Genomic DNA, 24,476 nt, shown 5'->3' with positions numbered 1-24,476 from the left:
TTCAACGCATCTTGGTATTTAATTTTTATTTCATACAATTGCTCCATCCTAGGAACTTGGTACTCGCTGAGCGATGCACATTATTGAGTGCTGAAATCTTGAAAAGCCAAGCCAAATATTCAGAAGCTGCAACACTTCTTATTCGGATGACCAGTGAGGTAGGAAAATTCCTCAAAACCATTCCTGGTATTGTCATGGTTTAACTTTTTCTCACAAGGCTAGTGTAAAATTGAGACACAAGAGAATGCAGAAGCTGGAATCTTGAGCACAAAACAATGTTCTGGAGGAACTCCATGGGTCAGTCAGCATCTGTGGAGGAAAAAATTTGAGGGCAGGATGGAAACTAATCGTAAAGTTGATGCAATCAATTGGTTTTGTACAGGTGCAGGAGACGGCAATGTAAGTGGGATTTCAACCAGAAATGTTGTATGCCTATTCCCCCCTCAGATGCTGACTGAGCCGCTGAGTTCCTCCAGCACTTTGTTGGTACAGAATTGTTCTTGATATGTTGTCATGGGCAACATGGAGATGAAATACTTGTCCTTAACTCAATTTTGATTAAATTCAACTAGCATAGACCCTTTCAACTCTGGTCAAGGTTGCCCTGATTTCAATTTATAAAATGCTTGGGTAATATGCTTGTATTTAAAAGATATTTGGGCAGGTACATAGTCAAGAAAGGATTAGAGGGGTATGGGCTTAATGCCGACAGATGGGACATCTTGGTCAGCATAGACGAGTTAAAACAGAGTGCCTGTTTCCATGCGACATGACTCTGACTCTACGGAAAGAGGACTAATTTAAAGTCAAAATAGAACAGCAAAACACACAAATGGGCCCTTCAGCCCATAATGAGCCGAACGTGGTCAAGTTACACTGATCTCATCTGCCTGTACATGATCCATACCCCTATTCTTTGCACTTCCATGTGCCAATCTTAAAACTACCTAAATGCCACTATCTGCCTCCACCGCCACCACAATAATGCATTCCAGGCCCCCACCACTTGACAAAAAACTTGTGTCCCATAATTTCATATACCCATCAAATCTCCCCTCGATCTCCGACATTCCAGAGAAAACAATCCATCTGTCCAATTTCTCCCTGTAGCTGAAACCCTCTAATCCAGGCAGCGTTGTGGTAAACAGTAGTTCACTTCCTGTAGAGAGTTTGAAGACATCTAAAATTAAGAAATTATATTCTTTCTACTGATCTATTCTAGCATATTTTAGCTCATGTAGACGCAATATTAAACAGATAAGTGATTTGTGTGAAAAGATCTACAGCAGTGATGGAAGATGGATCTGCCTGCTGAAGTGTTTCTGTAATTGCACTTGACTGAAACAACATTAAGCACTTAAATTCTAACAATGGAAACTGCAGCATTAATTGTGATTGAAGATTTTTATTTGCGGATGAAAATATCTAATGTTTTTGATCTCCGATGGAAAATTAAACTGGCACCTTCCCTCCGTGTTACTGCTGTTAACTGCAGGTTTGATTTACCACTGCAAGAGGTTTGTCTTGCTGACATGGTTACTATCCTCGTGCCATGTCAGTAAATAACATGTCCACCAGGTGGAATTAGAGTACAACTTTGCAATGGGTGGATAATCTCCATTGAAAATCATTCAAATGTCATTTAGGTACAGTTTATTTTATTTCTTGCGCCAAGTATTTTCTTATCATCAGAGTCATGAGTAGATACAGTTTAGAAGCAGGTTCTTCAGCAACTGAGTCCAGGTCATCCATCAACCAACCATTTTTCCAAGTTTCTCAAATTCCTTAAACTGTGTGTTTGCATGTCCGTGACCAATGAAGGTTGTTTGTGGTTTTTAAAAAAATAACTTTCCCCTTTGACCTTAAAGCTACACCCTCTAGCCTTTGACTGTTACATCCTTTGGAAGTGGTTCTGACTGTCTACCCTCTTTATGCCTCTCAATTTTATTTATTTTTGCCCAGCCTCCCCTCAGCCTTCAACCACCAGAGAAAACAATCCAAGTTTGTCCACCCTCCTTTTAGCTAATATCCACTAAACCAGGCGGTCTCCTGGTACACATCTTCCGCACCCTCTCAAGTCTCAATATCCTTCCTGTAATGGGGAAACCAGAAATGCACATAATGCTCCAAATGTGACCTAGCCAAAGTCTTAAAACTGCAACATGACGTCCTAACTCTTGTACTCAATGCCCCGACCAATAAGCATACCATATGCCTTATTTACCACACTATGTTGTGACTTTCAGAGACCAATGGACTGAAACCTAAAAATCCCACACAACATCAATGTTGTTAAGTCTTGCCACTAACCGTATACTTCCTCTTGCATTCGACCTGCAAAGGTGCAGCACCTGGAATTTGCATGAAACTACATCTGACATTTATCTTTCCATTCCTGTGCTGATCTACATCCTGCCATATACATTGGCAGCCTTAAGGGCCTGTCCAACAAGCATGCAACTCCATTTGGCAAGCGCGACCTATAGGGCCGGTCCCACCAGCATGCGCCTGCATGCGGCAAGCGTGACCTAACGTCGCTCGAGCCGTACGGCCTCGCGGAGCCGGTCCCATTTCGAGGTTGGTGATCAAAGGGAGTTCCTTTGACACGATTAAAAATAAAATCCTCTTGTTCCTTTTATTTTAATTGGTTAATTAGATCAATTTATTCAGAACCAATTCAAAATGTTCTCCAAGGATGCTACCTGACCCACTGGATTACTCCAGCACTTTTGTTTTTGGTAAACCAACATCTGCAGTTCCTTGTTTCTAAATTTAAATGTGTTGTTTATTGTTTTCAGAACGTCTTTAGTTACCCATCGATTATAATGGATGATACAACTGAATTTATTGTGCTACTGATCTAGATGACACTTGAGAAGAACAGTTAATATATTGATTAGACTTTGGTATTGAAATTATGCAGTGATGTGAAATATTATTGTCTTTTGTAAATGCAGGATTCTGACCTCCGAAGTGCGATTTTACTGGAACAAGCTGCTCATTGTTTCATCAACATGCGATCCCCCATGGTGCGAAAATTTGCTTTCCATATGATTCTAGCCGGGCATCGATTTGGTAAAGCAGATCAGGTAAGCATGTTTAGTTTAGAGATCCAATGCGGAAACAGGCCCTTCGGCCCACCAAGTCTGCACCGACCTGCGATCCTTATACGCTAACACTATTCTGCACACACTAGGGACAATTTACAATTATACCAAGCCAATTAACCTACAAACCTGTTCGTCTTTGAAGTGTGGGAGGAAACCGGAGAACCCGGAGAAACACATGCAGATCATAGCGAAACTCCGTACAGACAAGCAGCCATAGTCAGGATTGAACCCAGATCTCTGGTCCTTTGAACGGTACAGTTAATAGATCTTTTGAATGATGCAGCGCTCGTTGGTAAACTCTGACTCGGTGGGCCGAAGACCCTTTTTCCATGCCTTCTCCCTAAACTAAATTGATATATTTTCAAGGCATTTGGTTAATTCTGCTCCGTCTATTCAGCCAACAGATTCTATTGCCTTGCATGAGTTGTATAAAATTCTCTTGCTTTCCAGTTGAGTTTAGTTCAGTTTATTTACATCAGCACAAAGTGGTGGGTGTCTAAAATGCACTGCCAGGGTTGGTGGTGGAGGCAGATACGATAGCATTGTTTCAGAGGCTTTTCGTTAAGCATATGGATATGCTGGCATTGGAGGGATATGGATCGCATGCAGGCAGTGGAGATTGGTTTAACTTGGCGTCATGTTTGGCATGGATTTTGTGGGCTGAAGGGCCTGTTCTAGTGTGATACTGTTCTACGTTGTAGGAACCCGAGGGACAACTTTTTCATGGAGAGTGTGGGTATATGGAATAAGCTGCCGGAGGTGCTGGAACAACATTTAAAAGACATTTGGACAGGTACACGGATAGGAAAGGTTTAGAGCGATGTGGGCCAAGCATGGGCAGGTGGACCCAGTGTAGATGGGACATCTTCATCAGCATGGACAAGTTGGGCCGAAGGGCCTGTTTCCATGTTGTATGACTCTGACTCCAACTAGTGTAAATGTGTGATCGATGTTTGGCGTTGAGGCGGTAGGCCAAAGGGTCTGTTTCCATGCTGTCTATAACACTAAAAACTAAAAGGATTCAAATGCTTGTCTTGATGTTTCTGGAGTCTTGTGAGACTTGCGATGGTGGAGAAATCTTGTAATGTGAAGCCAAACTTAAATGTGGTCACAAAGTGCCTGAGTAACGGAGCAGGGTCAGCCAGCATCCCTGGATAACATGGACGTCCCACTGAGTTACTCCAACACTTTGTGTCTTTTTTATGACCCAGCATCTGCCGTTCCCTGTTTCCGAACTTAGACATATCTGGTTACCGTGGAAATTTCTATAGATAACCTTTTTTGCATGCATAGGAACGAAAATACATTGAAGTTTACAGCTTCCTCATTCAATTAGGATTGTTTTAATGGTTAACTGGAATCCTTGCCCTAATTAAATCTCTGAATGCTTTCTCAATTTTGCAACTGGGATGTATATTCTTTATCTTACTGCAGCGGAAGCACGCCTTGCGGTGCTACAGTCAAGCCATGCAGGTTTACAAAGGGAAAGGCTGGAGTCTGGCAGAGGATCACATCAACTTCACCATTGGTCGTCAATCTTTCACTCTGCGGCAGCTGGACAATGCTGTGGCAGCCTTCAGGCACATCCTGATCAAGGACAGCAAGCAGAAGGCTGCACAGCAGGAAGCGTTCCTTCGGGAGTACCTGTATGTTTATAAGGTAAGAGAAGTCGGCAAGTAGCAGTGGAACCTAGCTTTAGTTTCGAGATGCAGCGTGGAATAGACCCCTTGGTTCCACAGTGTCCACGCCGACCAACAATCACCCCGTACACCAGCACAAGCCTACACACTAGGGACAATTTTTAAAACCAATTAACCTACAAACCTGTGTGTCTTTGGAATGTGGGAGGAAACCGGAGCACCCGAAGAAAACCCATGCAGGTCACAAGGTTCTACAAACTCCGTATAGATAGTGCCCGAATTGAGGATCGAATCCGGGTCTCTGGTGCTGTAACGCAACTCTGTGTCGCCCCAGCTGGAATTCATTGGCTCTATTGGGGAATAGATATTTTTTGTGGAGATATAATCCTTTAATTTTTGCAAATTCAATATATTGATGTCTAAAATAAGCATTACCTGCAGAATCTGTTAAAGGATATAATGCTACTGCACTAATCGCTGACCAGCTACAGATGAGGCTGCAACAAATAGAACTTGGAGCAGTACAGTGCAGGAATAGACCCTCTGGTTCAATGGACAGAAAAATAGCAGATGGAGTTTAACCCGAGACAAGTGTGAGGTGGTACACTTTAGGAGGTTGAATGTAAAGGGAAAGTATGCATTTAATGGCAAGACCCTTATAGGCATTGGTGCACAGAGGGATCTTGGAGTTTATAGCTCACTGAAAGTGGCAGCACTAGTAGATGGAGTGGTAAAGAGGGTGGCTGGTCTGCTTGCCTTCATTGTGAGAGGTATTGAATATAAGAGTCGGGAAGCCATGATACTGCTCTGCAGGACCTTTGATAAGAAGTGTTTAAAATTATGAGCGGCATAGATAGGGAAGACAGTCAGAACCTTTTTCCTAGGCTGGAAATGTCCAACACTAGAACACGTAGCTGGAAGGCGAGTGGGGGAAAGTTTAATGGTCGGGGGCCTGCATCGCATTGCTGCGAGTGGTGGGGAGGCAGAAACCATAGTGGCATTTAAGAGGCTTTTAGGTAGGCACATGAAAGTGCAGGACTTTGGATCATGTACTGGAAAATGAGATCAGTTTAACTTGGAATCATGTTCGGCACAAACATTGTGGGCCGAAGGGCCTGTTCCTGCGCTGCACTGTTCTATGTTCTAATGTCCATGCCGAATGTATGGCATGCTAAACTAATTGAAAGATACAGCATTGAAACAGGCCATTCAGCCCACCGGGTCCACACTGACCATCAATCACCAGTTCACACTAATTTTGTGATCTTTTTCACACAGAGAGTTGTGAGTGTGGAATTCTCTGCCTTGGAGAGCATTGGAGGCCGGTTCTCTGGATACTTTCAAGAGAGAGCTAGATAGGGCTCTTAAAGATAGCGGAGTCAGGGGATATGGGGAGAAGGAAGGAACGGGGTACTGATTGTGGATGATCAGCCATGATCACGTTGAATGGCGGTGCTGGCTCGAAGGGCCGAATGGCCTCCTCCTGCACCTATTGTCTATTGTTTATCTCACTTTCTCAACCACTCCTTACACATTAGGGGCAATTTACAGTGCCCATTTTACCTACAAATTCACACGCCTCATTTGCCTCATTACCCCTCCCATTTCCTGCATATCACATGCCTATTTAAGCCTCTTAAATGCCACTATAATATCTTCACCACCACCCCTGCAATGCGTTCCAGCCACTCTCCACGATGTGTTTAAACGCAACAGTAATTTCTACATGGTGAAACCAAAATGTATAAAAAATGGCCTTTAGTAAAATCTGACAATGTGCACTTTAAACACATGTGATTTTTTTCAATTACAAATCTCAAATTGTGTAGTACAGAGGCAAATAAATAAATGATGGGTCTTTGTCCCAAACATTATGGAGGGCACTGTATTTGATTCACAAATTTTGAGCAGAAAGAAAATATTGATTAATATAAAACCTCTGATAAATTCAGTGATGGGCTGCCCCTATATTTTGAATTTATCTTCTATCGTAAATTTATACCTTCTATCCAGAGATGATGCCTGTCCCGCTGAGTTACTCTGCATTTTGTGTCTATCTTCGGTTTAAATCAGTATCTGCAGTTCCTTCCTACACTTGTGGACCTAAAGGCCTATACTGGTGCTAAACTGTTCTGTTCCAGCAGTTGACTGGCTCTATATTTGTAGTTATTCACTCCCTTAAATCAAGTGCCTTCCCTGATCTGTGAAAAGAGTCAGACTGTGTACCCTGTCTATGCCTCCCATCATTGTTATATACTTCTATCATGCCACCCCTCTCCCTCCCAACAATGCAGGGAGGTTATCTAGTTTATCTAACCTCTCCTTATAGCTTATCCTATCCAATCCTGGCAACATCCCAATAACAATTACTTGCTCTTTCAATCGATAAAAGCCTAACATGTCCTACCTCACCTTCTACCATTCTGAACCTTCCTCCCATTAGCTACAGAGCGGTCCTGACCTACCAGCTACCTAATTGGAGAACCTCACACTATCTTTAATCTGATTTTACTGGACTTTATCTTGCACTAAATGTTATTCCCATTATCCTGTATCTGTACACTGTGGACAAATAGATTGTAATCATATGTAGTCTTTTCACTGACCAGTTAGCACACAACCCAAAAAAGCGTTTCACTGTACCTTGGTGCACGTGACAATAAACCAAAACCTGTGCGGGCCAGATATCACTCCAGTAAACCACTTCTGAACTGCTTTCACCAGACTTACATCTATCCTAAAACCACTGCCCACTGCTGCACACAATACCCTGGGTATGGTCTCGCATTATGCAATTGAAACGGAGCCTGTCTATATTTATAATTAATTCTGTCATTCTTAGCTCTCCTCGTTCCTTGCAGTAATTACAGGCCAGTCAGCATGAATCATGCACGTTGATCCCCTGCAATTCAAAATTCTGCAGTGTCTCACTGTTTCAAAAATGTGCTTCATATTTAGTTTTCCTGCCAAATAGAGCAATTTCATTTTTTGAGGCAGGGACTATAGCAACTTTTAAGAAACAATTAGACGGATACATGGATAGGACAGGTTTGGAGGGATATGGGCCAGACGCATCAGGTGGGACCAGTGTAGATGGGACATGTTGGTTGCTGTGGGCAAGTTGGGCCAATGGGCCTGTTTCCACGCTGTATGACTGACAAGTGCTAGAAGGAGTGAAGCTATATATGTATATTATTGAAATTGTAATAATTTAAGATTTTACTAACTAAAGAAAACTCTTCCATTCCTTTTCAGAGCGTCAGCCAATTGTCACCGGAAGCACCGCTACCCCAACTACCTTTGCCCTATATTAAGAGCTCAGCGACACGGGTATTTTTTGGTCATGACAGGCGCCCCTCAGAAGGTTGGTTTTTTGGTCGTCAAAGTTTGCCACTTGTATTAGAAATCACCTCAGCAGAGATTTTCAATTTACTGTTTGGATGGGGGTGATGAAGGCATTTATTGCCTATCTGTCGTTGCCTTGATGTTATGAACACACAGCTGACCACACCATATCCAAAGAGTTGGTGTAAGATTGGAGGCATATGGGGCAAGCTGAGGAAGAACTGGAGAAGGCGTGGGTGGAAAGTCCTGTTCCATGTTTAACTATGGGTGGCGCAGTGGTAGAGTTGCTGTCTTACAGCACCAGAGACCCAGGTTTGATCCTGACTACAGGTACTGCCTGTTCGGAGTTTGTATGTTCTCCCTGTGACCGCGTGGGTTTCATCCGGGTGCTCGGGTTTCATCACACATCCCAAAGATGCACTGGTTTGTAGATTGATTGGCTTTGGTTTAAAAAAAATTGTCCCTAGTGTGTCAGTGCGGACTTGGTGGGCAGAAGGGCCTATTTCCACGCTCTATCTCCAAAGTTGAAAGTCTAAAGATGGAGACCTTCACCGAAGGAAGTGCACCAGTCAGGCGTTTAAGACCACTTGACAATTCCGTAGTCAACTTTACGAATTTGTTTCTATTATAAGTTTCACCTTAAAATGCTCAAGATGCTATGCAGGGATTTCAATAGTTGTTCAGTGTATTAATTCACCAGGCGTTTGGAATTCTGTGGTGGTATCATTAACCATGAGAATATTCAAGGTTTTGAATTTTACCATTTTTGAGATTACCATTTTCTTTCTCCCGATAAATGTCTGGAAGTGATTGGCATTGGTGCAGCTTGTAGAGCTGCTGCCTCAACGTCAGAGACCCAGGTTTGATCCAGACCTTGGGTGCTGTCTGTGTGAAGTTTGCACATTCTCCTGTTACCATGTGGGTTTCTTCTGGGTGTTCCGCTTTCCTCCCACATCCCAAAGACATGCGGGTTTGTGGGTTAATTGACCTATATAAATTGACCCTGATGCGTAGGGAGTGAACAAAGTGGGGTAACATGGAACCAATGTGAAAGGGTGATCGATGGTCGGCGTGAACTCATGGGCCGAAGGGCCTGTTTCCTTGCTCTCTCTAAAACTAAACAAAAAAAAGTAAACTAAAACTAAATGTTTTAGCACTGCAGAAACAAGGCACTGCAGATGTGCAGGACGGAACTGCTGATGCTGGTTTAAACTGAAGATAGGCACAAAATGCTAGAGTAACTCAGCTGGACAGGCAGCATTTCTGGATAGAAGGAATGAATGACGTTTCGGGTCGAGACCCTTCTTCAGACTGATAGATAAGGAAGTGTAAGGTATGAAAATGGGACAATGGAAATAGAAATCAAGGCAAATGTAGAATAAATCACTGTTAGCTGGGAGAAAGTAACAACAAAGCAAACATAGATAAAATGTAGTCAGAGACAGTCAGACTGGTGGGAGAACTGGGAAAGTGGAGGTTGGAGAGAAGGAAAGCAAGGGTTACTTGAAGTTAGAGAAGTCAATGTTCATACCGCTGGCCAAGCAAAATATGAGGTGCTGTTATGCTGGTTTACAAAAAAAAAGACACAATGCTGGAGTAACTCAGCGGATCAGGCAACATCCCTGGAGAATCAGTCTGAAGAAGGATCCCGACCTGAAATCTCACCTACCCATGTTTCCCAGGGATGCTATCTGACCCACTGAGTTACTCCAGCACTGTCTATTTTTGTTTTAGTACTGCCCTCTGCTTAAATCTTCCAAAACTATTATAGTTGTTTTAAAATCGGGTTGAGTGCAAATAATTACTGGCAGATGCAATCAGAAATGATTTAATTCATGCATTTACTCTGCCTGGTTGGTCAATATTAAATCATTTTAAAGTGGGATTAGAGTCATCTATTAGTTTAAATATCATAGTTCTGGATGGAAATCGGCATTGTCACAGCTCCCTTGGAGTGTGCAATCTTTGCAGAATAAGGCTTTCTCACATGGATCGTTCATAAGCTCTAGGAGCAGAACTAGGCCATTCGGCCCATCAAGTCTATTCCGCCATTGAATCATGGCTGATCTATCTTTCCCTCTCAACCCCATTCTCCCGTCTTCTCCCCATAAACCCTGACACCCTTACTAATCAATAATCTGTCAATCTCCACCTTAAAACTATCCATTACTTTGGCCTCCACAGCCTTCTGTTGCAATGAATTCCACATTAAATACCATAAAATGTTAACGTAATAATATCTCTATGCATGGTGGCATTGTTGATCACCAGATAAGGAACAACAATTATATAAGTGATTGGGTTTACAAGACTTTAGCCTGAACATTGTATACTTATTCCCTTTGAAGTTGGAGCACTCTGTAGGCCTTCTATATCTAAGGTCATAAGTGATATGAGCAGAATTAGGCCATTCGGCCCATCAAGTCTATTTCGCCATTCGACCGTGGCTGCTCTCCATCCTAATCTCATTCTCCTGCTCTCCCCATAACCCCTGACACCGACTAATCAAGGATCTATCTATCTCTGTCTTAAATATCCATTGACTTGACCTCCACAGCCGTCTGTCGTAAAGAATTCCACAGATTCACCACCCTCTGACTAAAGGAATTAATTCTGAGGCTATGACCTCTATTCCTCGAGGTCATACACTAGTGGAAACATCCACTCCATCCAAGCCTTTCCCTAAGGGGTTCCAAGTAGCAGAGAATTAAGAGTTAATTTATAGGGCAGCCATTGGGTCGATCGATGTACGCTGATGGACCTTTGCCCAGAGCCAAACTGAGTGCTGCAAGTTTTCACTTTGCCTTACTCAAGTTGCTATTCAGATTACTGGAATGTACAGCAAAAAAAAAACAATCTTCTGGAGGAACTCAGCAGGTCAGGCAGCATCTGTGGAGAGAATGGACAAATTAAGGTTTGGGTTGAGACCCTTCCTCTGGAAGAGTTAATGAACGGAACCCTACCTACACATTGACAAGTGTCTGGGTGAATTTTGGGTTGAACATCTTTAAGGTTGCCATTTGTTTTTCCAACAAAATGGGTGCACAAGGGATCTGTTTGTAATGGAGTTTCTGATCATGATATATAATGTTTTATTTCTCTTCCCATCAGGTGAAAAACAAGCAGCCACGCACGTCAGCTTGGACCAGGAATATGAGCGTGAAGCATCCCAGCAGTGGAAAGAACTTGAGGAGCGGGTTGTAGCTATAGTGAACAAAGGGGCAATCCCACAGAATTTTCAGCATACTCAGTACTGTCTCAACAGCCAGACAGACAACTTGCGCTTCCCTGTGGCTGTGGTGGAAGGTAAATGGTTAGAATAATTAGTTGTGTTACGATTCTTTGCTGGTGCAATAAATGTTAAATTCTTTCAAGCTGGAAAAGGTGCAAAGGAACTATGAGTATGCTGCCAGGACCAGAGCTGTTGGGAGAGGTTGAGCAAGCTAGGACTCTGTTTCTCAATTCCCCTACTCAGAGGCTCAACTTACTCAAGGGCTATTCTTATTTGTTCACTTTAAATAATATGCGTTGTCACTGCTCTCTTTTCCAAATTAATCAAATGTTCTAAAGAAGGATCACGACCCGAAACATCACCTTTCCCTTTTCTCCAGAGATGCTGCCTGACCTGCTGAGTTACAGCAGCACTTTGTCTCTCTCTTTGCCCAAATGTTCATCTTCATTTCATTGTTAGTCTATTTCTGTTACTTCTTGCTCTCCCTTTCGGTGCTTTTTTTGTGTGTTTTTGTTTGTGTGTCTGTTTGACAATGTTACGTTTTGTCGTGCGAATCTCACCTTCAGCCGACAGGATCTTCTGATTATCGGATTATCATGTAAACAGGCAGTTAAGTGTGTTTTTCTGCATTCATGCAACATACCGGAGGAGATAGCCAGGACACCGGCTCTCCGTGGATTGTTGTCGGGCCCCAGCAAACGCTGGAGACGGAGGAGCCACAGGAAGCAAAAGCGTGGTCGCCGGTCCGGACTACTCGCTAGGCTAAGGCAACAACCACATAAACCACCGCTACCCAGCATCATTCTCACCAACGCCAGATCTATCACCAACAAAAAGGACGAATTAAGACTACAGGTCGCCGCAAATAAATTCATCGCGGACAGTTGCATTCTGCTAATAACAGAGACGTGGCTTCACGCACTTGTACCGCGACGGAGCCATTAAGCTAGCAGGCCGCACAGCATTTCGCTGGGATAGAAACAAAGACTCTGGTAAGAGCAAAGGAGGGGGGTTATGCATCTACGTTCACAACAACTGGTGCACAAATACCACAATCATAGACAGACACTGTTCTGCTGATTTGGAGTACCTGATAGTTAAATGCAGGCCTTTCTACCTTCCACGTGAGTTTACAGTGTCATAGTTACAGCTGTGTATATCCCACCGGATGCTAATGCTAGCATAGCCCTAGGCTACCTCCATAGCGCTATCAGCAAACAAGAGAACACCTACCCCAAAGCAGCCCATATCATAGCTGGTGATTTCAATCACGCAGACTTAAAATCCGTTCTCCCCAAGTTTGAACAACACATCAAATGTGCAACCAGGGGAGAAAATACATTAGACAAGGCCTACTCAAACATCAAGAAGGGGTTTAGAGCCACACCACTACCACACTTAGGCCAGTCGGATCACCAATCCATTCACTTAGCACCAGCATACACCACTCAGGAGAAAAGCTCAACCCACCACCAGGACTGTTAAAACTTGGCTTGAAGGAGCTTCCTCACAGCTACAGGACTGCTTTGAAAGGACAAACTGGGACATTTTTGGAAATCAGGACTTGGAAGAGTACATATCCACGGTACTCTTTTACATCCAGAACTGTGTTGACAACGTCACCGTCGACAAACTCATCCGGGTGTACCCCAACCAGAAGCCGTGGATGACAAAAGAGGTCCAAACTCTCCTCAAGGACCGCAACACCGCCTTCAGGTCTGGCGACAGAGCCCTGTACAGCGCTGCTAGAGCCAACCTGAAGAAAGGCATCAGGGATACCAAAGCGGCCCACAAGAGGAAGATAGAAGACCACTTTAACAACAACGATCCACGGCGGGTGTGGCAGGGCATCCAGCACATCACCAACTACAAGCCCAGCAACAGCACGACGCCTCACTGGCAGAGGAGCTGAACTGCTTCTTTGCTCGCTTCGAGGCAGAACCAGAAGAGCTCGTCACCATTCTCCCACCAGCCCCTAACAACAACAATTACACCCTCACTGTGCAGGAGCATGAAGTGAGGCGGGTGCTCAGGGCGGTGAACCCGAGGAAGGCTGCCGGCCCGGATGGTGTGACAGGAAGGGTTCTGAAGGAATGTGCAGACCAGCTCGCCGAGGTCTTCACGAAAATCTTCAACCTGTCCCTGTCCAAATCCATCATCCCACCGTGCCTGAAGTCTGCCACAATCATCCCACTACCAAAAAAGCCTGTTATCAGCGGCCCTAACGACTACCGACCGGTCGCTCTCACACCAGTCATCGTGAAGTGTTTCGAGAGGCTGGTCCAGCAGCACATTAAAGCCAGCCTCCCGCCCACCTTCGATCCACACCAGTTTGCCTACAGAGCAAATAGGTCCACTGAGGATGCCATCGCCACTGCTCTTCACACTGCACTGACCCACCTCGAACACCAGGGGAGCTATGTGAGGATGCTTTTCATTGACTTTAGCTCCGCCTTCAATGCCATCATCCCCAGCAGACTGGTCACCAAACTCATGGATTTAGGACTCTCCCAACCCATCTGCCTCTGGATCAAGGACTTTCTGTCTAACCGCCCCCAGACCGTCAGACTGGGCCATCACCTCTCCACCCCCATCACACTCAGCACTGGCTCCCCACAGGGCTGTGTGTTGAGCCCCCTCCTCTACGCCCTCTACACCCACGATTGTGCCCCCGCCCACTCCACCAACACCATCGTCAAGTTTGTGGACGACATGACTGTGGTTGGACATATCTCAGGAGGAGATGAGACAGCCTACAGGGAGGAAGTCCAAAGACTGGCAGCGTGGTGTTCAGACAACAACCTCATCCTAAACACCACAAAAACAAAGGAAATTATCATATACTTCCGTAAGAACAGTGCAGCCCCCAAACCCCTATTCATCAATGGGGACTGTGTGGAAAGGGTCTCAGACTTCAGATTCCTGGGCACACAAATTACAGAGGATCTCTCCTGGACTACAAACACCACCACAGCAGTCAAGAAGGCCCAGCAGCGGCTCTACTTTCTGAGGATCCTCAGGAAAAACAACCTGGAGGAGAAGCTGCTGGTGTCCTTCTACCGCTGCTCCATTGAGAGTGTGCTGGCGTACTGTATAACTACATGGTATGCCAGCTGCTCTGCAGCGGACAGGAGAGCCCTTCAAAGGGTCATCAACACCGCACAAAAAATCACTGGCTGCCCACTGCCCTCCTTGAAGGACATCTTCAGCTCTCGCTGCCTTGGCAGGACAGCCAACATCCTGAAGGACCCTTCCCACCCTGGACACAACCTGTTCCACCTGCTGCCCTCTGGCAGATGGTACAGGTCTTTCAAAACTCGCACAAACAGACTCAGAGACAGCTTCTACCCCATAGCCATACGTGAACTTAACAATGCAAAATAAGAAATAACTCGCATTCAACTGAATGTTCTACCTCAGCTCCTATTGTTATTTATCAGTAAATTTTTTTTAATATGTATATATTTTTACCTTTTCTTATATATTTAAAATTGCTCTTGTGAATCGCACCGTGGGATTGACTTTTACATTTTGTTGTACCATGTGCAATGACAATAAAGAGATTCATTCATTCATTCATTCATTCAAGTACTCCCCCGCCCCGGGAAAAATTTGGCATTCAAGATTGAAAAGATTCAAGATTTGGCATTCAAGATTGGTTCTAGCTCTTGCAAATGAAGCAGACTACAAGGTGATGCAAAACCTAGTTATTGCACTGCTTCATGTCTTTGGGTTAAGGCTTCCTAATTACGGCTTGGCCTTCCATTGCATTCAGACACAATGTTAATTTCATCTCCACTTTATGTTTAGAATCATCGAGCTGTATAGCACAGAAACAGCCCTGCTGCCCATTTTGTCAAGGCTGACCGAGTTCACATATTGGGAGAGTCCAGTTTGCTTGCATTATAACTCTCTCAGTGGAAAAAGTTGCCCCTGAGGTCCTTCATTCTCTTCCCTCCCACTGTAAGCCTATGCCTTCTCGTTTTAGAATTGTCAACCCTGGAGGGAAAAGACTGTGAGCGTACACTTTATCCGTGCCCCTCATAATCTTGTACACTTGAATAAGATCACCCCTTTGAGCCTATGCTCCAAAAAAAAGTCCCACCCTCTCCCAATAACTCTAGACTGTAAAGCCCAGATTAGATCTTGGTGAATCCCTTCTGCACCCTTTTCCTTTTGTTACACTAATATTATTTTCCTCAAACGAGATACCTGCTTAATGCACTCTACCCAGTAATTCAAGAGGCTGCTCCAGTTTGTCTGCAATTTATTGTTATTTCTACTATCTTTATTGTTTCTAGAACCAGTTACTGTTGAAGTAGTGTTCAAAAATCCTTTGAAGGTCCCTCTATTATTGAGTGATCTATCGTTATTGTGGAAATTTAACTTCAAAGACTTTATGAAAGGATCTGAGGAAGATGCAAGAGAATCGATCAGCAACGAGAAAGATTCACATATGAAGGTAATGATATATTCTTGGAATAATACCCTTTCTCTTTAGTTTATTGTCACATATACCCAGATATAGTGGAAAACATTTGTTTGTTTGCTAATCGATCAGAATGCAATCAAGAGAAAGATTCACACAGGTCTCCATGAAGGTAAGGACCGCATATATTTTTGAGTGGTTGGAATAATAACAGATGGGATAACCCTGAATTTGGAGATACTCACAACCTTTAGTTTAAAACCTCCGAATAGCGGACATCACATATACCTTGAAACAGATACAGCGGAGCCTCCGGTCAGTCCTTAGAAAGGGGAACTAAATCCCCATCATAAAACATTTGTTTGTTTGCTATATAGTCAAATAAAAGATTATACATGAATGCAATCAAGTTGTCCACAGTGCACAAATAGAGATGAAGGGAACAACATTTGCGTGCAAAAAACTAAGGCAGCAGCAAATTGTCGCTCCCTTCAGTTTCACCCCACCTATTGATATCCAATTAAAGTGCCAGTGGTTCACCAGGTCTGCCAATGAGGTTGGTTCCAATTCCAGGGAGCTCTCCGCTGTCAGGACTGATGGCGCACTATAGTTTTTTTGAGTTGGTTGGTTCAGTTCAGCTCCATTCCAGCGTGATGCAAGCACGATAGGCCAGCAGCAACTCTAGCCCATCCAACTCCAGAGAAACCCAGGTTGCGGATTCCTGAACTGCCACTTGTCGCTGTAGAGATATGTGTTTTCAAAGTTCTGCCTCCTGCCAGAGGAGACAACCACCAGAAGCCACTCCCCATGAGAAGCAGGAGTAGCACGGAGTGGGGCCCCGCTCCAACGAGACTGGTCCTTGACTTATGCCGTGGTTCAGGGAGCTCCTGTTACCACAGCGGCTTTGTGCTCTGATACATACACACAAGATCATCTCGCAGAGAATCTAACTCCCTATTCTCTCCTATTCTGAAATAGCTCAACATTTCGAGTAACTGCTTTCGGATACGAGCCGAGCACTCTACCACTGAGCCAGCTGTTAAAATCTACGCTAAAAATCTTCCATTCCGAAAGCCGAAAAATTCTGAATTACGAAAAGTGTCTGGTCCCAAGGCTTTCGGATAAAAGGTTGTGCACCTGTATGTGTTTTCAAAGTTCTGCCTCCTGCCAGAGGGGAGAAGCAGGAGTAGGTGGGGCGAGACTGGTCCTTGATTATGCTGGTTGACTTGTTACTGTCTGTGCTCTGATACATACATACATCATTCTCTAACTATAGAAATAGCTCAACATTTCTGCTTTCATTGCTAATTTTCCCCAGCCTTTTCACTCTGGTTTTTAAAGTAATTTTTTAAATGTTTTCAGTTGTTTCATTGTCTCCATAGCAAAGATCATGATTGATCCAAGATGACACCCAAACCCAGCGACTCGTGTGCTGATCACAGAGGTGGTTCTGCAATCATGCATTACAATCACTCCACTCTTAAATCTCTACTCTCGACAGCACCATTTCTTACTTTAACCACGTTCTTTTAAATCTTTTCTCCGATCAACCTTGTTGTAGACCCTCCGACTATTTTTGATTGGACTTTACTGGCTTTGTCTTGCACTGATCGTTATTCACGTTATAATGTAACTGTACACTGTGGATGGTTCGGTGCAATCATGTGACTCGTCTACTAAGTTTATGTTGAGCAATAAATAAGTAAACAATACCAAGTTTCTTCTGGTGTAGTTTAATTTTGGACAATTAGTTGGAAATCTACATCATACATTTAACAAAAAAGCTCCCGTGGTTTTCTTGATTACAGGCGTCTCACGACATTTTCACGGAGGTAATAAATGAATTCCAAATAAGTGGTGAAGAGACCAAAACGGTGAGTGGAGTACTTTCCTGACATATTTGATAACTCAGTATTTACTTGGCAGCATTGATATTTGCTTTTTATCGCTCCTCTTGCCTTGCCCCTCCAGCTCGGATACCTCCATTGAGAGAATGGAATCAACATTAAACGTAACCCAGGTGGCAGAGCTAGTAGAGCTTCTCCCTCACAGACCAGGGTTCAATCCTGACCTTGGGTGCTGTCGGTGTGGAGTTTGCACCTTCTGCACGATTGAATAGGAAGCAGAGGGGCAACCTTCTCACGCAGAGAGTGGCAGGTATATGGAACAAGGTGGCAGAGGAGGAAGTTGAGGCTAGTACAATAACAACATTTAAAAGGCATTTGGGCAGGTACATGGATAGGAAAGGTTCCGATGGATATGGGCCAAATGTGGGCAAGTGGGACGAGTGTAGATGTGCATCTTGGTCGTCAAAAGTTGGGCCAAAGGGCCTGTTTCCTTGCTGTATGACTCTACTGTATGCTTCTATCCAGCCTCCCCTTACAACACAAAACTTCCAGGCCAGTTAACATCTGTATACATTTTTTTCTACACCCTTTCCAATTCGTTGACAAACTTCCTAGAGAAGGGCGACTAGAACTGTACTGCAAATCTGACCGTACCTATATCTTGTACAGTTGTAACATGTTACAACTCCAGTATCCCGAAGTGTGTCTATTCCATCACATTCCCCTGGACCCTCCCATTTACCCTGCCTGGATTTGTCTTGCCAACATTTAATACCTTTCATTTATCTGAATTAAGTTCCCCATCTGCCGTAACTCTCCCTTTGACCTAGTTAATCATAATCCTGTTGTAATCATGGGTAAGTGCGTAGGAAGGAACTACAGATGCTAGTTTACCCTGAAGATAGACATAAATTGCTGGAATAACTTAGCGAGACAGGCAGCATCTCTGGAGAGAAAGAATAGGTGACGTTTCGGGTCGAAAACCTTTGTCAGACTTATCATAGGGAACCTTTATTGTCCACTATTTCCAATTTTAGTGTCGTATGCAAGCTTGCTAATCGTGCCACCTAGATTCACATCCAAGTTGTTAATAAAAAAATAACAACCAACAATTAACCGAGCACCATCCCCTGTGAAACACCACTGGTTACATGTTTATAATAAGAAAAGTATCTCAACCACAGAGGGTGGCACGGTGGCACCGCGGTAGAGTTGCTGCCTAACAGCACCAGAGACCCGGGTTCGATCCCGACTATGGGTGATGTCCGTATGGAGTTTGTACGTTCTCCCCGTGACCGCGTGGGTTTTTTCAGCTATCTCGGTTTGCTATCACACTCCAAAGACGTACAGGTTTGTACGTTAATTGGCTTTGGTATAAATGTAAAATCATCCCTAGTGTGTGCTGGGCAGAGCAGGGATCGATGGTTGGTGCGGACTCTGGGCTGAAGGACCTGTTTCCGAGCTGTATCTCTAAACTAAACTAAACTATGTTCTATCTCCAACCTTCACGCCAATTTTGTGTGCCCTGGGGATAGCTTTCTCTGGAGCAAATGTGATCTAACTAGACTTTAGAGATACAGCGTGGGAACAGGCCCTTCGGCCCACTGAGTCTGCTCCGAACAGCGATCACCCTGTATACTAGAGACAATGTACAATATTTGCCAAAGCCAATTAACCTACAAACGTGTATGGTTTGACTGTGGGAGGAAACCGGGACACCTGGTGAAATCCAATGTGGTCACAGGGAGAACCCGTAGTCAGGATTGAACCCGGGTCTCTGGCACTGTAAGCCAACAACTTTACTGCAAGTCTAACCGTGAAACCAAGACTAGAAACTAAAATCAACAGAAACCATTGAGCTAAGCAAAATGGATTTCTCTAATAATTGATTATCACATATAAACATAGAAATATAGAAATTAGGTGCAGGAGTAGGCCATTCGGCCCTTCGAGCCTGCACCGCCATTCAATATGATCATGGCTGATCATCCAACTCAGTATCCCGTACCTGCCTTCTCTCCATACCCCCGATCCCCTTAGCCACAAGGGCCACATCTAACTCCCTCTTAAATATAGCCAATGAACTGGCCTCAACTACCCTCTGTGGCAGAGAGTTCCAGAGATTCAACACTCTCTGTGTGAAAATAAAGTTAAATGCGTTACATATTTCAAAGGAGCACCTCAAAGATTTACATGTGTTACTGTAATAGGAATTTTATACTTTGAAGTAAATTCTTTCTTTATTTCTTTAGGTAAGATTAAAACTGCTTCCTCGTCTGACAGGTGAGCTGCACATTCTCGGAATCGTTTACAATCTTAGCACAGTATCATCAGCTCTTAAACAAGATGGACTTGACTCCAGCTCTGGAACACAGATGGCAGGTGAGATTATCTGTTTGTCCAGGTATCTGTCAGTTGCATCTTCACGATTAGTATATGCATTGCAAATTACTTTTTAAAGAAACAAATATTGAAGCGCAAATATTTACAAAACAAGATACTGCAGTAAAAGGCAGTAAAAGGTACAAGTGCAAGAGTAATTCAGCGTGAAGAAGACCACAAAATGTTTATTAGGTAAGCCCGCCAGACGACAATAGCACCGAAAATTGGAGGAACAGCACCCCATATTTCACTTGGGCAGCTTACAACCCAGCGGTATGAACGTTGAATTTTTGAATTTTAACTAACTTCATCTTGTACTTCCCTCTCTTTCTTTCCCCCCCCCCCCTCTCTCTTTTTGTCCCCTTCCTGCTCAGTCATTTTACCAGAACCACAATTCTCCACCTAGTTACTCTTGAGATCACTCCTTCCCGAGCCAACAATGGACCTACCAGGCACTGCCCCATCTGAGGTCAATTGTGGGCGGCCCTAATTGGTCATGTTCTTTTATCGCCTCCAGCTGTTCGCCTCTTCTTTCCCCCCCCCCCCCCCCCCCCCCAACACCCGACTCTCAGTCTGAAGGAGAGTCCCGACCCAAAACGTCACCCATCCTTTTTCTACAGAGATGCTGCCTGACCTGTTGAGTTACTCCAGCACTTTATGTCTATATCTGGATATAGATGGATATATATAAGGATAGGTGATGTTTTGGACACTTCAGTCTGCAGATGCTGGATATCTGAAATGGAGAAATTACTGCGCAATTGGTTTGGGTTGGGAGGAGAGGTACTTAAACTTGAAATAATAGGCCATTTTATTTAGGACAGTTAAGTGTTTTGAGCATTTCCTGTCAATATTGTATTTGTAAAGATTGCGTCCATTCCTCCCCTTTGTTTCACCTGTTCCTGCAGCCAACTGCCTCAATGTCAGCAGTCCTTCCTTGGCAAAATCTGGGATCAAACCACAAGCTGCTCATAACCTCCATCAACCCAGCTCAATTGATCAACTGGAGTACTACCATGGACTGAGCTGGACTGAAGGTCAGTCGGGGAGGGGGTGGGGAGGGCAAAAGGTTTGCGCTGTGCAGGACAGGTTGTGTTTGAAGCATTCTTGCCCATGTCATGTGCATGAAACTTGGCTACCTTTTCAGATGTTTGGAGTCATGGAGCATTGATAGGGGCATTTAAGAGAGTTTTTTTAGATCGGCATATGGATATGCAGTGAATGGAAGGATATGGATTAGTATAACATGGCAATAGACAATAGGTGCAGGAGTAGGCCATTTGGCCCTTCGAGCCAGCACAGCCATTCAACGTGATCATGGCTGATCATCCCCAATCAATACCCCATTCCTGCCTTCTCCCCATATCCCCTGACTAGCTATTTTTAAGAGCCCTATCTAGCTCTCTCTTGAAAGCATCCAGAGAACCTGCCTCCACCGCCCACTGAGGCAGAGAATACCACAGTCTCACCACTCTCTGTGAGAAAAAGTGTTTCCTCGTCTCCGTTCTAAAAAGCTTACCCCTTATTCTTAAACTGTGGCCCCTGGTTCTGGACTCCCCCAACATTGGGAACATGTTTCCTGCCTCTAGTGTGTTCAAACCCTTAACAATCTTATATGTTTCAATAAGATATCCTTTCATCCTTCTAAACTCCAGAGTGTACAAGCCCAGCCGCTCCATTCTCTCAGCATATGACAGTCCCGCCATCCCAGGAATTATCCTTGTAAACCTACGCTGCACTCCCTCAATATCAAGAATGTCCTTCCTCAAATTAGGGGACCAAAACTGCACACAATACTCCAGGTGTGGTCTCACTAGGGCTCTGTACAACTGCAGAAGGACCTCTTTGCCCCTATATTCGATTCCTCTTATTATAACGGCCAACATGCCATTCGCTTTCTTCACTGCTTGCTGTACCTGCATGCTTACTTTCATAGATTGACTACAAGGACCCCCAGATCCTGTTGTACTTACCCTTTTTCCAACTTGACTCCATTTAAGACATGGCATCATGCCTGGTGTGGACATGGTGGGCCGAAGGCCCTGTTCCTGTATTGTTCTGTTCTATGCTTTACAAAAGTGTTTTGTTTTATATTTTAAAGCATACATGGAATGTGTAATGTTAAATTATGAGTGCTCTTTTTCGAAACATCCAGAATTTTTCTTAAAAATAATATTTTAGGTAAAGTACCTCACGGATTATCAGTAAGAGGCCGTCAAGATTTGGAAATCCAGGGACCTAGGCTCAATAACACTAAAGAAGAGAAAACTTCTGTGAAGTACGGATCAGATCGGCGGTTAGATCCCATCATCACAGAGGCAAAGCCCTTATTAGAGGTAAAGATCAATCATTACCTGTGCACATTTAACACTCATTGTCAATTTGGCGTTCTCTAAAATCAAAACTTTTTTTTTGCAGTTAAAATGTGAAATTAAAAGCTATAGGGAAAATCTTATCGGGCTAACTAGCCTATAGTTTCCACCCTTCTGCTTTGCTCCCTTCTTGTACCGCGGGGTAATATTTGCAATTTTCCAATCATCTGGAACCACTCCTGACTCTAACAATTCTTGAAAGATCACTATTAAATCATCCACAATCTCTAAAGCTACCTCTTTCAGAATCCTGGGGTGCAGTCCAGATTACTTATCCACCTTCAGACCTTTCAGTTTCCCAACCACCTTCTCCTTAGTAATAGCCACTCCACTAACTTCCATCCCCTGACTCTCTTGAATTTCAGGCACGTTGCTGGTGTCATCCACTGTGAAGACTGATGCAAAAAAGTTATTCAGTTTCTCAGCGATTTCTTTATTCCCCATTATCACTTCTCCAGCATAATTTTACAGCAGGTCAACCTTTTTCTCACTCTTTATATATGTGAAGAAACTCTTGCTATCTTCTTTTATATTATTCGCTAGCTTCCCCTCATAATTCATATTTTCTCCCTTTCTTGCCTTTTTAGTTACCTTCTGTTTTTAAAAACTTCCCAATCCTCTGGCTTCCTACTAATCTTTGCAATGTTATATGCCTTATCTTTTAGCTTTATGCTATCTTTGACTTCCATTGTCAGCCACGGTCACCTAATTATCTCCGTATAATCTTTTTTTTCTTTGGAATGAAAAGATCCTGCATCTTCTGAATTATTCCCAGAAATTCCTGCCATTGCTGTTCCACTGTCATTCCTGCTAGGGTCCCTTTCAAGTCAACTTTGGCCTGCTCATGCTTCTGTAGTACCCTTTGTTCAGCAGTAATATCAACACATCTGATTTCATCTTCTCCCCCTCAGATTACAGGTTGAATCTTATCTTAGTATGGTCGCTACCTCTTAGTGGTTCCTTCACCTTGAGCTCCCTTATTAAATCTGGTTCATTACACAACACTGAATCCAAAATTGCCTTTTCCCTGATAGGCTCCACTACAAGTTGCTCGAAGAAACCATCTCGGAGGCACTCTACTAATTCCCTTCATGTTAAATTCTATCATGTATTGTGTTCTTTTTATTTGTATGGCTGTGTGGTAACTCATCTCACTGTACCAATTGGTGCATGTGACAATAAATGGAACTTGAACTTGAACTATTGGGATCCAGAACCAACCAGATTTTCCCAGTCTACCCATATTGAAATTCCCCCATGGCAACCGCAGCATTGCCTTTATTACATGCCGATTGTATCTCCTGATGTAACTTGTACCTTATATCCTGGCGACTGGGGGCCTGTAAATATCCTTCATTAGGGTATTTTTATCCTTGCAGTTTCTCACTTCTACTCACTAGGACTCTACATCTTCTGTCATCCCTTGCTAAGGACCGAATTTCATTCCTTACCAGCAGAGCTACCCCACCCCCTCTGCCCATGTGTAACCTTGAATATTCAGCTTCTGGCTCAGATCCTCTTGTAACCACGTCTCTGTAATGCCCACAAAATCATACCTACCAATTTCTAACACTACAAGCTCATCCACTTTGTTCCTTATACTACATGCATTCAAATAAAGCACCTTTAATTCGGTGTTCACCGCCCCTCTCACATTGGTCCCGATTTTACGCAACCTTACTCTCTTATTTATCCCTCACACTTACTGAGGAAGAATCTGCTACATTGATTTGAGGGGTTAAAATTATCAAGTTGCATTGACTGGAAGAGCTAGGTACATAAATTTTGGTGCCAGGACCTGCCCTTGAATCAACTTTTGATAGATAAATCAAATGTTACATGCTCTTTTGGTGCCGGGGATCGCCCTGCCTGATTGCCAAGGGGACTGCTTTGCCTCTGTGCCAGGGCAAATGCACTGATCCTTCAGGCAGGATGAGCTTGGTATTGTAGCAGCCATGATTGGGATATCTAGTACATTCCCCCATTCATTCAAATGGATTCACATCCTGGACTGAAAAGGTTTATTTTGTTTATAATGTACATGAAAATCAGAAATAATTATATTATTTAATTCTTTAAATTTCCAAGAACTTGTGAGCTCCTTTGGTGATCAAGGCTC

General features: G+C 43.7%; 1 protein-coding gene across 2 annotated transcripts in view; it reads left to right on the top strand.

Moving 5' to 3' along the window:
• trappc8 (trafficking protein particle complex subunit 8) overlaps window positions 1-24,476 on the top strand; it is a 115,831-nt gene that overhangs the window by 59,076 nt on the left and 32,279 nt on the right. For both annotated transcript variants that reach the window (XM_055634313.1, XM_055634312.1), the window contains 10 exons: window positions 53-158; window positions 2,958-3,089; window positions 4,545-4,769; window positions 8,006-8,114; window positions 11,207-11,401; window positions 15,629-15,789; window positions 17,565-17,630; window positions 19,856-19,985; window positions 20,894-21,022; window positions 22,167-22,321. In XM_055634313.1, the coding sequence (XP_055490288.1) occupies window positions 53-158; window positions 2,958-3,089; window positions 4,545-4,769; window positions 8,006-8,114; window positions 11,207-11,401; window positions 15,629-15,789; window positions 17,565-17,630; window positions 19,856-19,985; window positions 20,894-21,022; window positions 22,167-22,321 (1,408 nt within the window). The remainder of the gene's footprint in view (window positions 1-52; window positions 159-2,957; window positions 3,090-4,544; window positions 4,770-8,005; window positions 8,115-11,206; window positions 11,402-15,628; window positions 15,790-17,564; window positions 17,631-19,855; window positions 19,986-20,893; window positions 21,023-22,166; window positions 22,322-24,476) is intronic.

The sequence above is a fragment of the Leucoraja erinacea genome, chromosome 4, assembly GCF_028641065.1.
Source record: "Leucoraja erinacea ecotype New England chromosome 4, Leri_hhj_1, whole genome shotgun sequence".
In the NCBI taxonomy this organism is placed as follows: Eukaryota; Metazoa; Chordata; class Chondrichthyes; order Rajiformes; family Rajidae; genus Leucoraja; species Leucoraja erinaceus.
This window is presented reverse-complemented; position numbering and strand designations above follow the sequence as displayed.